At 40.0% G+C, this 15,706-nt stretch overlaps 1 protein-coding gene across 1 annotated transcript; it reads right to left on the bottom strand.

Moving 5' to 3' along the window:
• Nucleotides 1-12,259: 12,259 nt before the first annotated feature.
• LOC136229860 (rho-N domain-containing protein 1, chloroplastic) lies at nt 12,260-15,259 on the bottom strand. The gene is made up of 2 exons (XM_066018737.1): nt 15,030-15,259; nt 12,260-13,728 (listed from the first exon to the last, which is right to left on the bottom strand). Exons 1-2 carry the CDS (start codon nt 15,085-15,087, stop codon nt 12,584-12,586), a joined length of 1,203 nt encoding a protein of 400 aa, XP_065874809.1. The 5' UTR covers nt 15,088-15,259; the 3' UTR covers nt 12,260-12,583.
• Between the last annotated feature and the right edge of the window lie 447 nt (nt 15,260-15,706).

The raw sequence follows: 15,706 nt of genomic DNA, 5'->3' as shown, positions 1-15,706 counted from the left end.
AGTTGACTCATTGTTGGTAGACCCAGTAGTAGGTTCAGCATTTTGATGAAGATCCTTGATTAATGACTGCACCGAGTTGATGAGTTGACTACCAAACTCAGTGGCATGAAGATAGCTGAGTGATCCTTCATCAGGTTGCCGAGTTTCCTCAGTATGACCAGTTGATGGAAGAGTAGGATTTTTCTCAGGGATGACATGGTCAGTGACTGGAAGGGGGTTGTCAATCTGCATTTGGTTCTCTTGTAGAGATGATTGATCGTCAGGAATGATTGTTGATGCAGAGGTAGGCTGAATGGGTTCAGTGCTGACAGGGGCAGGAATTTCCTTAGTCAGCACAGTGCTTGGAGCATCAGTATTGGCGAGAACTTGCTCGGTTTGGCTTGAAGGGTTGGTAGAAGCATTCAAGTCGGCTTATTCCTGTAGTGAAGAAACAGAGGCTTGCTTTTCAAGAGAAACTGGTCGAGAAGAAGAAGTTTGTTTACTGAAAAACTTTAGCTTAAGTGTAGAAGGGTCTTTGGTCGGCTTCAGGATAGGAAGGTCAATGACAGTTGTCTGACTTGTCTTTACTAGTCTCCTTCTTCGAGGAGGTGCAGTGTCAGCTGGGATAGACTCTACTGAGTGAGGAGGAGAAGTCTCTTCTTGATCAGCATTGAGCTGGTCAGTTTGTTCTTGTTCTTCTTCTGCAGCCAACTCAATATTAGTTGGGTCAGCAGCTTCCTCTTCACTGGCTGTCTCCTCAATGTCATCCTGACCACTATCTTCTCCTTCTTCTGCTTCCTTATCATCCTGATCTTCGTTATCTAATTCTTCTTCCACCTGAGTGATGAACTGATCATCCAGTTGTACATCGTCTTCTTGATGCTCAGCTTCAGTTCCTTGACATTGTGTGAAGTGAGAATCACTAGGATTAATGAAGTCGGTGGGGATAGCATCAATAGGGGTCAGTTCTGAAGACTTCTTCTTCTTCAGAGGTTGCTCATCAGCATCCATTCTTTCTTCTGTATCAGGCTCATCTTGCCTGCTTCTCTTCTGAGTTGACTTAGGTCTCTCCTGACCTTTTTGAGCAGCTGACTTCAGCTTCTTGGCCGGAGACTCAACGTCTTTTGAAGGAGTCCCAATAGCTTTCCTTTTGCGGGCAGCTGGAGCCTTTGTTCTTTTGCCCTTCTTTGGGACAGTCTCCTCAGCAGGCTGATCACCACCTTTGGCTTTCTTAACAGGTTGGTCAAACTTCAAGGCACGCAGCGCAGCAGCTGTGATCTCAGAGCCTTGGGCCTCAGTTTCCTCGAATAGGTCAATCTGATGGTCTATGAGGATTCTGGTTATGAGTGAGCCCAGCCTTAAAGTTCCAGTGCTCCTTTGGAAGCCAGCAATTAAGAAAACTGGCATATTGATGGGCTTGTAGGTCAGCATATGCCATATGAAGCACTGCTCGAATTTTGTCGCTAAGCTGGTGCAATTAATCTTAGGGTAGATGTAATTGGTCAGCAGGTAGTGTGCCATCTTTTGGTGCTGGCCCTTTGAGGAACTGGAGATTTCTCCAGAATGGCCAGGGGGCTTGCAGAAGGTGGCTAAGTACCCAGTTCCTTCATGATCACCAGTTCTCCTTAGTTTTGTCCCTTCATTCTTTAATTTCAGCAAGTTGGTAAGGTAGGTAGGGTTGACAAAAATTGTTTTCTCTTTTACCACAGTTACTAGGTAGTCCTGGTTATCGTCAACAACCCGTAGATTATGGTAGAATTCCCTTACTAAGTCAGGGTAAGTTGGATCTCTGATAGAGAACAGCTCTGTCCATCCATTCTTCGATATCCATTCACAGAATGGTTGCTCGGTTTCTATGAAAGCCTCAGAGAACCATCTTGAGAAGTCTATCTTGTACTCTCTAACGTCTTCGAAGACCTTAGTATAGGTTCTGACTTTGGTCGGCTTTCCTTTAGAGAAGGTAGCTTGGCCCGCTTTGCCTTTGCTCGGTGTAGTGGCCTTAGTCGTTTCAGGCAGAGTAGTATGCTTGGAAGGTTCATCGGAACTGGTCTTAGGGTGACCGACACCGGAGATGTTCACTGAAATCTTAGTCATAGTTTCAGAGAGGGGTTTGGAAGTTTTGAGAGTTTTTAGAGAGAAGTTGCTTATGCCAGAGAATTCGGTAAGTGTAAAGAGATAAATAATGGGGATTTACCCATTATTTATAGCGGTGTGAGGTGGATCTTATCGAATCCATGTGTCAGTTTAGCCTTGGGATTGTCAACCGACAAGGATCCTGGCACCTATGACACATTCGGCGCATACGTCATCCTAGGTGGCTATTCGCGTGCTTTAGCATTAAATGCAACGGATCTTGTACTCAGCGTTTAGAATTCTAAACGTTCTATATTCTGAGTAGTCAGTTTTATACAATTGGATGGTTCAAGTAGTTGGTTGCTTAGTTTGAGATAACTACTCAGTGCTCATATTTGCTCAGTATGTGATGTTCATTTATTTAGCATTAAACACTCAGCATACATCTATTCACTCAGCAAATAATATCATAAGTCATTCAGCATGGTAATTCACTCAGCATGAATCTATATTAAGAGCTGGAATTTACTGAAGAGGATTAAACATACCAATGGCTTCTCTCAGTATGCTGAACTGCTCACGAGCCAGTGGCTTTGTGAAGATATCCGCAAGCTGCTCATCCGTTGGGACATAGGTCAGCTTTATCTCACCCTTGAGTACATGGTCTCTAATGAAGTGATGTCTGATGCTGACATGCTTCATCCTGCTGTGCTGAATTGGGTTCTTTGATAGATCAATTGCACTTTTGTTGTCACATTTGACCTCAATTGTCTTTGTTTGAACACCATAGTCTTCAAGCTGTTGCTTAATCCATAGGACTTGAGCAACACAGTGTCCAGCAGTAATGTACTCAGCTTCAGTGGTAGACAAGGCTACTGATGCCTGCTTCTTGCTGAACCAGGATACAAGACAGCTTCCTAAAAAGTGACATCCTCCAGAGGTGCTTTTTCGTTCAAGCTTGTCTCGTCCATAGTCAGCATCAGTGTATCCAACGAGTGTGAAACCATGAGTGTTGGGATACCATAAACCTGCGTTCACTGAGCTTTGCAAATATCTAAGGATTCTTTTTACAGCTATGTAATGAGATTCCTTAGGGTTAGATTGATATCTAGCACAGTAGCATACTGAGAACTGAATGTCCGGTCTACTTGCTATTAAGTAAAGTATAGAGCCTATCATACCTCGATACAATTTGCTGTCTACTGACTTACCATTCTCGTCAGCGCAAAGGACAGTGTCAGTGCCCATAGGAGTAGATATTGGCTTGCAATTTTCAAGATCATATTTCTTCAATATCTCCTTGGCATATTTAGCTTGAGTGATGAAGATGCCATTTTTCCCTTGTTTGATTTGAAGTCCAAGGAAGAAGTTGAGTTCTCCCATCATTGACATTTCAAACTCAGTCTGCATTTGCTTGCTAAATTCCTTGCACATTGACTTATTAGTAGCACCGAAAATAATATCATCCACATATATTTGAGCCAGCAGGGTATCTTTACCCTTTCTCTTAATGAATAAGGTTGTATCAGCTTTGCCTCTGACATAGTTTCTGGTCAGTAGGAAACTGGTCAGCCTCTCATACCAAGCACGTGGTGCTTGCATGAGGCCGTACAGAGCCTTTTTGAGTTTATAAACGTGGTTTGGGAATTTAGGATCCTCAAACCCTGGAGGTTGATTAACATAAACTTCCTCGTTTATAACTCCATTAAGGAATGCACTTTTAACATCCATTTGGAACAGTTTAAAGTTCATATAACTTGCATAAGCGCATAAAATTCTAATAGCCTCTAGCCTTGCCACTGGGGCAAAGGTCTCACCGTAGTCAATACCTTCTTGCTGACTATAGCCCTGAGCTACAACTCCTTGCTTTGTTCCTGACTACATTTCCTTGTTCATCCAGCTTGTTGCGGAAGACCCATCTTGTTCCAATGGTCTTCTGACTTCTTAGATGTGGCACTAACTCCCATACATCTTTTCTTCTGAATTGATCAAGTTCCTCTTGCATTGCGCTCATCCAGAATTCATCTTCCTCAGCATCAGCGAAGTTCTTTGGTTCCTGAACTGAGACGAAGGCTACGTTGCTGAGGTATCTCCTGAGTTGGTTTCTTGTCATCAGGGTATTCTCAGCGGCATCAAGAATAGCACACTCTGAGTGTCCTCTTGGTATCCTTATCTCCTTTGGTAGATTGATGTCTTGTGCTGTTTGTGTTTCAACAATCTCTGCAGGTGTAGACTGGTCAGTGAAAACAATTTGAGGTTCACTTTTACCTTGGGTCAACCCTTAAGGGAATGACTCAGCGGCTGTATCTTGATCAGCGGGTACTGAGTGTGGATCATCCTCGGTCAGCGGCCGATATCTTCCTACAGGGTTAGTTTCGTCGAACTCAACATGTACTGACTCTTCTAAAGCCTGAGTTCGTTTATTGAAAACTCTGTATGCTTTGGTGTTTAAAATAAAACATTTACAGCCAATGGCACGAAAGTATCCAATGTTGGGCTTTCGTCCTTTCCAAAGTTCGTAGGGGGTTTTCTTTAGTATAGGTCTAACAAGAGCCCTATTAAGAATATAGCACGCTGTGTTGACAGCTTCTCCCCAAAAATACTTTGGAAGCCTATGCTCACTCAGCATTGTCCTGGCTATTTCAACCAAGGTTCTGTTCTTCCTTTTTACAACCCCATTTTGTTGAGGCGTTCTAGGAGCAAAAAAATTATGGTCAATGCCATTGGTTTCACAGAATTCAACAAACTGTTGGTTCTTGAATTCTCCACCATTATCACTTCGGATGTGAGCCAGCTTTAGGTCTTTATCATTTTCAAGTTTTCTAACCAAATTTGAAAATGTCTCAAAGGTCTCATCCTTGCTACTCAGCAAGATGATCCAAGTGTACCGAGAAAAGTCATCTACAATGACCAAGGAAAATCTTCTTCCACCCAGACTCAGCGGCTGGACTGGACCGAAGAGATCCAAGTGTAGTAACTCTAACGGGCGCTTAGTTGAGACAATATTTTTACTATGAAAAGATTGTTTGGTTTGTTTTCCCGTTTGGCAAGCGTGGCATAGTTGATCTTTTTCAAATTTAAGTTCTGGCAGTCCCTCAACCAATTGCTTTCTTGCTAATTTGGCCAGGAGGTCCATGCTTACATGACCAAGTCTCCTGTGCCATAGCCAGGAATTTTCTTCCTTTGATACTAAGCATACAGTTTTTGAAAACTTTTTCTCTAAGTTCAGCATGAAGACATTATCAATGCGAGGGGCAGTTAAAATTAACTCATTAGTCTTACCCTCGAATATTTTACATCCATTGTTATCAAATATAACTTTTCTCCCATTGTCACATAGCTGAGCTACGCTGAGTAAGTTATATTTGAGTCCGCTGACTAGGGAGACTGACTCAATAGTAGGATTACCTCCAACGGTTCCTGACCCTACTATCTTACCCTTTTTGTTGTCTCCAAAACTTACGCTTCCTCCTCGTTTACGCTCAAATGTGATGAACTGAGTTTCATCACCAGTCATATGCCTCGAGCATGCGCTGTCAATATACCACATTTTTTACTTCTCAGCACACCTCAGGCTTACCTGCAATGTAGCTAGTTGCTTTTAGGTACCCAATTCTTTTTGGGTCCTGGCTTGTTAGGTTCAACAGGTAAAGTATCATATTTTATTTTATGGCGACATACTTGGACAGTATGACCATTCTTTCCACAGAAGTCACAGCTGACTTTCCGTTTAGGATTTCTCACTGACTGGTCAGCACCCCAGTGTTGAGCGTGCCAGCACACCTTTGTGGTGTGTCCTTTCTTCCCACAGAAGTCACACTGGACATTTCGCTGAGGATTCCATCTCTGCTGACCAGTACCTCGGTACTGAGTATTCAGAGGAATATTTCTTTTGTTTGGAACCTTTAGTTGGTTCTGGATAGTTGTGACGTCCTTTCTCAGTTTCTTAGAATCTGATTGGACTTCAGAGACAGACTTATGTATGATCTCCATGTTATCATGCAAAGTTGAGTTGTCCTGAAGAAGGAATCTGAGGTCACTCAGCTTGACCTCTTCAACCTCGTCACAACGCCTGCTGAGTGCTCTAACTTTCTTATTACACTTTTTGACAAGTGTGTAGAGGTCACTCAGGGCATTAACCATTTCATTTCTGAGCTGGGGTAGTGATATTACCTCATTTGATTGCTCCTCATCGTCAGATGCAATGGAGGGGTCAGCATGCTCAGAGACGCACGGCTCAGCAAGTTCGTCAGCCATAAAGCAGATCTTTGCTGACTCAATGGCATCAGCTTCTGATGATGAAGACTCATCACTGTCGCTCCATGTTGCCACCATTGCCTTTTTGCCGTTCTTCCTTTCTTTCCTCAGCGTGGGGCAGCTTGACTTGATATGGCCAGTTTGATGACATTCAAAGCATGTAATGGGCTTTGAGTTGTCCTTCTTGTATTTGTTGTCGCTGGACTCAGCTTTATACTTATCAAACTTTCTGTAAGGCTTTTTAGAATATTTGTCATTCTTTCTGAACAGCCTTTTCATCTTCCTGGTGAACATAGCCATCTCCTCATCATCTGTTGAGCTCCCATCAGTGGAGTCAGCTTTCATGACAAGAGATTTTTGCTTATTGTCTTCAGACTTTTCCTTCACCTCGAAATTCTTCATTGAGATCTCATGGGTCAGCAGTGAGCCGATGAGTTCATCATATTTGTAGGTGGTTAAGTCTTGAGCTTCCTCAACAGCAGTCTTCTTTGCTTGCCAGTTTTTAGGAAGACTCCTAAGAATCTTCTTGACTTGTTCTTCCTCAGTGAAGATCTTCCCAAGTCTCTTGAGCTCGTTGACGATGTTTGTGAACCTTGCATTCATGTCAGAGATTCCCTCATCATCGTTCATTTCGAACAGCTCGTATAGTCTCATCTGCTGGTTCACCTTGGACTCATTTACTTTGTTGGTTCCTTCGTACGTGACCTCCAGCTTCTTCCAGATCTCTTGCGCTGACTCACAACCTGATATCTTGTTATATTCTGCAGCATCAAGTGCACAGTGAAACATGTTTATAGCCGAAGCGTGATTTTCTAGCTTCTTGAGATCATCCTCTGTCCATTTGGCCTCAGTTTTAACAACTGTTTGGCCAGCCACAACTTTAACAGGAACAAATGGGCCTTGGACTATTGAAATCCATGCACTCATATTTGTTGCCTGAATAAAGTTTTTCATCCTATTCTTCCAGAAGGTGTAGTTAGACCCGAAGAATAGGGGAGGCCGAGTAATGGACAGCCCCTCAGGTAAGATCTGAGTTGTCTGGTTTCCTGGGAGAAACCGAGTGCTGTTTTCAGCCATAGTGGGGATCAGCTCAAGGTAGTTAAACCTTTCACAGTGAGCTTTTAAGCTCTGATACCACTTGTTGGTCCCTTATAACGTAACAAGTTAGTTCCAAGGGGGGGATAGGAACTATTTAAAATTTTAGTACGTTAAGGCTGACTTCTTTTTCTTTGAAAAAGGATTACACAGCGCGCTGAGTAAATTAAGACACTAGCTTAGTCAACTGGTGACTAAGTCAGCTTCTTTCTTTGAGTCAGGAGATAGCACTTGAGTCTATTCCTGAACTCAGATACTCAATGTACACAACTCAGCGTGACCTCTTTACTTGGTCAGTTTTGTTTAAGCAAGCAATGTATATATTAAGGAGTTTAAGGTTAGAAAGATGTTACTCAGCAGATTTATCCAGGTTCGGCCTCTAAGCCTACGTCCTGTCCCCGGAACACGTTCCGAGCTTTCGAATTCTCTACTGAGCTCTTTAACGGTAGAGCATCAAACCTTTTACAACTTAGAAGCTGAGTATAACAAGAGTACCTTCCTCTATACCTCTACTCACTTCTAATCTCTCGCTGAGTACTCAGCCTTTCCTTTCTAATCTCTAGAAATGATAAAGATTTGTCCTAAACAATAATTGCTAAGACACCTTAGATGATTGAATAATCACTCTAGACTTTTACACGAAAGATATAGAATTTGGTGTAAGTATTTGCTTTGCTTTTTCTCACAGAACTTTGAGTAGAATTTTGGTCAGCGTAATGGCTTGATGAAAGTTCTGTGTTGAATGAAGCAACTGAAAGGCCCTATTTATAGAGACATCTGAGGCATCAGTCATTTCGAATTTCGAAATAACCGTTGGAGGGAAACGGCTTCCTGTCGTTGTCACTCAGTCCTGCTCAGTGCTCTTGGCCAATCAGATTCAAGTATCTTCTGTCTTCGGTCAGTGCTGAGCAGTTTTTAGTCAGTCCAGCAGAATGTCTCTCCATTTATGGTAAGGTCAACTAGACAGCTTTCTCTGTCTTCTGAACTTTACCCAAAGTAGAAATACTTTGTCTAGAAGTTGTTCTTGCTCAGCTGCTGTCTTGTACTCTTTGTCGATACAACTCAGCAGCTTCGTTCCGAAGTTGTTCAACGAAAGTCTTCTCGATCCTTCTCTCGCTGAGCTGCGTTTTGTACACAACGGCAGCGTTTTGTACACGCGGGCCGAGTGGTCTTGATCTGTTTGACTTGGGCTTTGACTTCCGTATTGGGCTTTAAGCCTTTTAGTCTTTATGTCTTATAAACAATTTAACTCAACATTGAACAAACACATTAGTGTAATAAATCAAAGCATTTAAACTTAGTGCGTTTAGAATATATTTAATTTTACTTAAATAACTTTGTCAAATCAAAATCATGTGGAAAGGTGTTTCAACACCCACTGCCTGTGAGCCTGCTTATATGGACTGGTATCGGCGACATTCGCATCCCCATCTCCTTCATGCACCACAGGCTGCACCGGTACAGCATGCTCGCGCCAACAGCGAATTTGTAAGTTTATTATTATTTAATATTATTATTTAGTATTAGTTTATATGTGTTTAATATTTATTTTTTATTTTTTATTTTTTTTGCAGTGGGTTAGCTGATTGTGGCGTGTCACCCAACTATCGGCTACCCACCGATCTGATAAGGATGTTCCACGCATTAAGAGGGAGATGGATGAGTTTATGGATGCGTGGCGTCGGGCGAGCTGAATTTTTGTTGTAGAAATTCATACATTTTAACACTTTTTGTTGTATATATTATATTTACTCTTTTACGTTTATAAATGTTTATGGTTATTAATGTTTATTTTAATTTTTATGTTTTTAAATTTTATTTGTTACGTACAATTCTGTAGTTACGGGCTTAACGGCCTATTTACGGGTTTAAAGGCCTATTTACGGGTTTAACGAACTATTTACGTGGTTAAAAAGCTAATATTTTTTGCCAATCCGACACGCGGGCGTGTGGATATCACGCTTCACCGCGTGGTCGGACGTGATAGCCAACTGCCCGACCTTGCGGTGAGGTGTGGGGCTATCACGTCCGACCACGCGGTGAGGCGTGTGTATATCACGTCCGACCACGCGGTGAGGCGTGATATCCACACGCCCGCGTATCGGATTGACAAAAAAATTAGAAATTCCCCTCCCAAAACCCATGAAAGAGCATTTTCGTCCTTTCACGAGGCTAAGGGTGGGAATTTGGGGCTGGGTTTAACAACACCCAAAAAAAATCACCCAAATTCAAGCACTTTCATTTCTTCTTTTTCGCTTGTTAGAAAAACAGTTTTCAATGCCATTGAATATATTTTTTGTTTAGTGCGTGTACCAAAATTTACAATTTACATACCTTAACCTAAGCGGGTTACAACCCAACTCCAAGATTATTTTTAGGGTTAATGCTTCTCCAGCCCCTTAACTTGTCCAAATTGGTCATTTTACCCCTCCAACTTATCGAATGTCCTATTTACCCCCCTTAACTCCATAAAAATGGTATTTCTCACCCCCTAAACTTGTCTAAATTTGTCATTTTACCCCTTCTCAACTCATCGAATATCCTATTTACCCCATTAACTCCATAAAAGTGGTATTTTTCACCACTTATGATCCTATTTGCCCTCTTAACTCTATAAAAATGGTATTTCTTATCCATTTATAGTAGTAAAAAAAGTTGAAAAGAGAAAGAACGAATAAAAAATACAAATAACAAGAACATTAATATAAACAAGTTAATGTATCAAAATAGGCCTATGATTTTTAGGGAAGTATCAATTTAGGTTCCACTTACAAAATAGCATAAATATAGGTTTAACGTTTAAAAAAAGTTATCAATTTAGGCTTCGATAACAAATTGTAAGGGGTGAAAAATACCGCTTTTATAGAGTTAAAGGGGTAAATAGAACATTCTATGATTTGGAGGGATATATGGACAAGTTGAGGGGATGAGAAATACCACTTTTATGAAGTTAAGGGGGTAAATAGGACATTCGATGAGTTGAGGAGGTAAAGTGACCAATTTGGACAACTTAAGGGGGCTGAGGAAGCATCAGGCCTTATTTTTATTTTGTTCAAATTCTGAGTGAAGTAGTGGTATTTAGATGACGTGTAAACTCATATGTGATGAGATAAGTTCCTCCCAACCAGAAAAAAACTACTCTTACGATCTTCAATCTCTTCTCATACCTTCAATTAATCTCCTCTCTATCTGTAAGTAAGAACCGCTTCCAAAATGACTAATCCGTTCTCCACATTAGACGAAAAACAATGTCAGTCACGACCAATCCACTAATGATCAGAAAAAGTCTCCATCTCTCAGAAATCTCGAAATCCTAAGCGTGAGTGAGGAGAGAGAAAACCCTCAAAGGGTCAATATAAGAGTTATTTTATTAGGTGTCTTCTATGCTTACTTTGTTTTGAGAAAGTAAGCTTTACTTTGTTTTCTCTACCATTGGATGAGCTTACTTTGTCAAAGTTCATCACCATCCAATGGTGGAAAAAAACAAAGTAAGGCTTACTTTGTCAAACACAAAGTAAGCATAATCTAACCCTATTTTGTTAGGTATAACTCATGGGTTAGGCTATGGTTACTTTGTTTTTGACAAAGTAAGCCTTACTTTGTTTTTTCCACCATTGGATGGTGATGAACTTTGACAAAGTAAGCTCATCCAATGGTGGAAAAAACAAAGTAAGCATAGAAGGCACCATAACTCATATATATTAGAATTAATTTGTAGTAATAGCTACAAATATGTAGGATATCAAAACATAACTATCATACTTTGTAAGAATGTTAAAACACAGTTATCATGATATAATTGTTAAAACACAGTTGTTGTAGTGTAATAATTATTTATGTGATCTATATATTGCATATAATTATATATAATATAAATGCAACAAAATAATAATATATAATATAAATGCAACAAAAATAATAAAGGGTGAATTACAAAAAACTACCATGTGGTTTGGCCGATTTGCGATGTGGTACCTGTGGTATTTTTTGTTACAAACAGGACCTCGTGGTTGTCACCGTTAGCAAAATCAAAGAAACGGCAGTTTGACTGTTAAATCGCAGGGGTATTTTCGGAAACAATTTTTTTTGACTTTTTTTTGACTTTTTTGTTGACTTTTCTCTCTCTCTCCTCCTCCCTTCTTCTTCCTCAATATCGATTTTCTCTCTCTCTCTCTTCAGTATTCATTCCACCATGTCCACTTCTCCTTCATCTTCTTCTTCCTTTCTTCTCTTCTTCCCCATTTCTTTTTCTTTTTCTTCTTCTTCTTCCCCATTTCTTCTTCTTCCTTTCTTCTCTTCTTCCCCATCTTCTTCTTTTTTTTGTTTTTATTCTGCAAATTCCAGAATTCTGGAAATTCCAAAATTCTGGAAATTCCAGAATTCTGGAATTTACCGGAAATTTAAAAAAAAAAAGAGGAGAAGAAGAAGAGAGGAGGAAAAAGAAGAAAAGAAAAGAAAAGAAAAGAAAGAAGAAAAGAAAAGAAAGAAGAAGAAAGGAGAAGAAGAGATCAATGAAGAAGATGAAGAAGAAGAGATCGATGGAGAAGAGAGAAGGGGTGAGAGAGAGAAATAAAAAATTTAAAAAAAAATTAAAAAATCAAATTTTCTAAATTACCCCTGTGCCATGTCAGCTTTTTAACAGAATTTTGACCGTCTCCTTTATTTGTGTAACGGTGACAACCACGAGGTCCTGTTTGTAACAAAAAAATACCACAGGTACCACATCGCAAATCGGCCAAACCACATGGTAGTTTTTTGTAATTAACCCAATAATAAATAATAGTTGTATAAAATGGATTTTTCTGTGAATGGTATTGTCTTGTCAGAAATATCCAGCACTGGCTATAAGCCACAATGAACTTCAAACAATTATGACACTATTGAACAAAAGCATATCAGTTGAATGCTTTGATGAAGAAGAAAAAAAATATATGCATCTGTTCTTTAGGTTCTCACAACACCTTCAACGTCAGAATTTAAATACAACATGAAATCATAAGCAAACACAAACAACAAAACTACATTATGAGGAAACAAAAAGGATCATCTCAAAACTGAAACTATCTAAAAGCGGCTCATCTATTGTTCCCGACCAGGCCAGACCGAATCAATCGGGCCACCACTTCATGGCTCTCTCTCTCTCTCTCTCTCTCTCTGCTGTTTCAATCAATATTCAGGCCTACTTGCTATTTAGCAACTCCACTAGATCACCTTTCTTCATCTTTGAAAACCCTTTTATACCGCGGGACTTTGCGAGTGCTCTTAGCTCTGGCAGCTTCAATGAACTCAAATCCTCATGTTCGATATGTGGTTCTTTATCATCGTCTTCATCAGTGTTCTCAGTATCTGAAGATTCCCCTTCAAGTAACTCATCAAACACGACACCATTAGGATAAGAGGGAGACTCCAACTCCGACTCCTGCTCCACTTCCAGCTCCGTCTCTGTCTCTGTCTCCTCTGTATCCAACTGAGGCTGCTCTTCATTGCCAGGCACCACCTCGAATTGCATCTTTTTCTCCACAGTCAAATCCAAATAAGACGAGGAATTAACAGGGCTTGAAATTGAATAAATGGGCTCGAATTTCACTTTAGGAACCGGAGATTTGCGTCGGAAATTTGACGGTGGTCTACTGATAGATGTAGAGGAAGTAGAGTTGGGTTCTGCAATGGCACTCCGTTCTTTGCTTTTTTGGTTATGGGAAGTTCTGCTTCTGTCCTCACTTTCCGTTCCATTCTGTTGTGGTGGCTGGTCCAACCCAAAGTCTCCACTGATGGTGTTGCTTGGTTTTTTCTTACCTTGCTCGATCGAATGTTTCCTAAGCAGCTTAAGGAGGGAATCCACAGTTTCGCTCTCTTTACCTTTACCTTTGGAGGCTTCAACCTTCTTTTCTTCTTTAACTGATGCTCTTTCACGGAGTTGAGCTTGTACCTTCCTGAATAGCTCAACAATCTCTCTCTCACGAGGCCCTGGGGCTGCAGTGGCTTGAAATTTTGGAGTGTTTGAGAGGGAAAGTAACGGTCCGTTCTTTGATGTTAACAGATCAGATTCATCAAGGTTTTCAAAGTTGTCTTTCTCTTCACTGTGTCTGTTCCTGTTTCGGGAGTAACTCTGTCTGTTTTGCTTTGAAAAGTCTGAGTTTCTTCTAGGGCCACCAGAACTTGCTCTACAGACGAAAAATGCTGCTCCAGAAGCACATTTCAAAGATCCAATCTTGAACTGGGAATAAGTTCTGTTATTACTGCACGAAGAAAGAGGCAATACAGCAACTGATTTTGAAGAAGTTCCAGAATGAGGGAGACACCTGCTTTCCGAAGGTCCATAACCTGCAAGGGTCCATTTAGGAAGAAAGATTATTTAAGACTTCATAGTCTGTTTCACTTGTTTTATTTGATGAGAGAATATAAAAAATTTAGGCACCGAATGCCCAACTCCTGCTCTGAGAGAATCAACTTAAAAAAGAGTAATGGCACTGCCTAACAACATTTACTACACATAAATGGAAACAAATACTCTTTACTCCTCATTTCCATCGTCAAACCTGCAATTTTCTTAGGTTATATGTATAGACCTATCTTTTACACAAATATTTTCTCCAACCTACTCTCAAATTTCGGAAATTGATTAAATAAACGGAACAGGCACGGCTTATTTATAGGGAATCATGAATCCACCTCTAACAAACCCCCACACAGAGGCAACCTTTAGTTTAAAATGTGAAGCCAATTAAGGAGCTGAACTTAGACAAGGACATATAGATGTCTAACAGTTTTCAACAAGCATATCTGAGTACATAACAGTTTTATTCCTTCCAGCTCCTTGCAATAGGAAGCAACAAAAACTTATTTGGTTCTCGTGTGCCTATATGTATATACAAACACAACAACAAGAACCCTGAAAATTTTGAAAAGAAGACAAGCAACAACACAATTAAGATAACTGTCATATAAAGTAAATAATAAGTTCTCAAAATTAAGAACAGAAAACCATGAAAAACACAAACTAGCACACAAAAGGAGCCTCTATTTCCATGCAGAACATAAAAGCATTTCATCAAATAGCTGGTGGGCAACAACCTCTTGAACTGCCAGCCAATGGAAATACAGATAACAAGCGATGAAATGTTCTAATGAAGTTCCACTAAAATGCACGCATCCAACCAAACAAATGCAAGCTTAGGGATTAAAGAGTTTTCACAGCAACAAACAATTTAAATACATAAATATATGCATGCTCTTTTGAAAAGTTCGCGACATTTTAACGGACTAAAAGGACTGGTCTTTACTAGCCAGTTGAGAATAGTTCAAACAAGGGAGCAAATCGCACAAGGGTGAAACCAATCTGCAAAAACTTCTTTCAAGCTACAGAATACAAGCACTACAGCATAAGGCTCGCCGTACGAATTACTGTAAATTAAACTTTGTTTGGCTGCTAGGACCTGCAGAAAAAAAAAAAAATACGAAACCGGAAATAGAGCACCCAAATTGAAATAACCTAAAAAGAGTCTCAGAGACCATAGTTCGCTCCATTTTCACTTCGGTTTCCCAGGAACCGAACAGAGTCTAAACACGCAAGAGGAACAAAAAGCGGTAAATAGAATAGAGAATGAAGAAAAAGAAAAATATGCCTGGAATGTTGTTGGAGAGGAGATGGAGATGGAGATGGAGATGGACCGCTTGCGACATAGCTCTTTAGCTTGAACCTGGTACCTAATGGCGCCTTTGCATTTCAGGGAGTTTTTTCTCTGGGTAAGTAATTTCGAAGCAGTGATTTTTTGAAAAGTTAATAGGGATTTAAATCAGATTATATATTAGCCATTGATAAGGGAGCTTTTGGGTGTTGTGAAAGGGTAAACACGGATGAGCTAGCGGAGTACCCAATTTATACGAAGACGGTGCCGGCGGGTTGAATACAAGTGTTTAAAGTTGGACCCAAATACGGGTTTGGTTATATTGGATGGGTCTTTCCTTTTCTATTACGTTTTTCATTTTTCTTCTTAATTGGTCACCATTTTTTTGAATTACTTGTTAATACTCGACTAGTTTTAAATTTAATCACATCTATAAACATAATTTATTTAAAATGTATTTAGACACCAGCTTTAGGAAATCTATACAAACCTCAAAAATTATAGTATAGAGTTTTCTAGCATTTAACTGAAAATAGTTAACGAGAGATTTTGATAGTCTTGCTTACGCCTCAAATTGGAGAGGAAACATGGTATATTTTTTTTCTTTTAAAATTACATTTGCCTTTTATTTTATTTACATAAATGAAAGTAAGAAAAAAAAAAATTATTTGTGA

This window comes from Euphorbia lathyris, chromosome 5 (genome assembly GCF_963576675.1).
Source record: "Euphorbia lathyris chromosome 5, ddEupLath1.1, whole genome shotgun sequence".
Lineage (NCBI taxonomy): Eukaryota > Viridiplantae > Streptophyta > Magnoliopsida > Malpighiales > Euphorbiaceae > Euphorbia > Euphorbia lathyris.
Note: the sequence above shows the minus strand (reverse complement) of the source record. Positions and strands in the feature narration are given on the sequence as shown.

What these genes read in the sequence shown, in the direction of transcription:
- LOC136229860 (XM_066018737.1), bottom strand. Translation starts at nt 15,087, where the DNA reads ATGTCGCAAGCGGTCCATCTCCATCTCCATCTCCATCTCCTCTCCAAC. An exon ending in CCTCTCCAACAACATTCCAG is followed by an intron (nt 13,729 to 15,029) that starts GCATATTTTTCT and finishes GGACCCTTGCAG; the next exon opens with GTTATGGACCTTCGGAAAGC.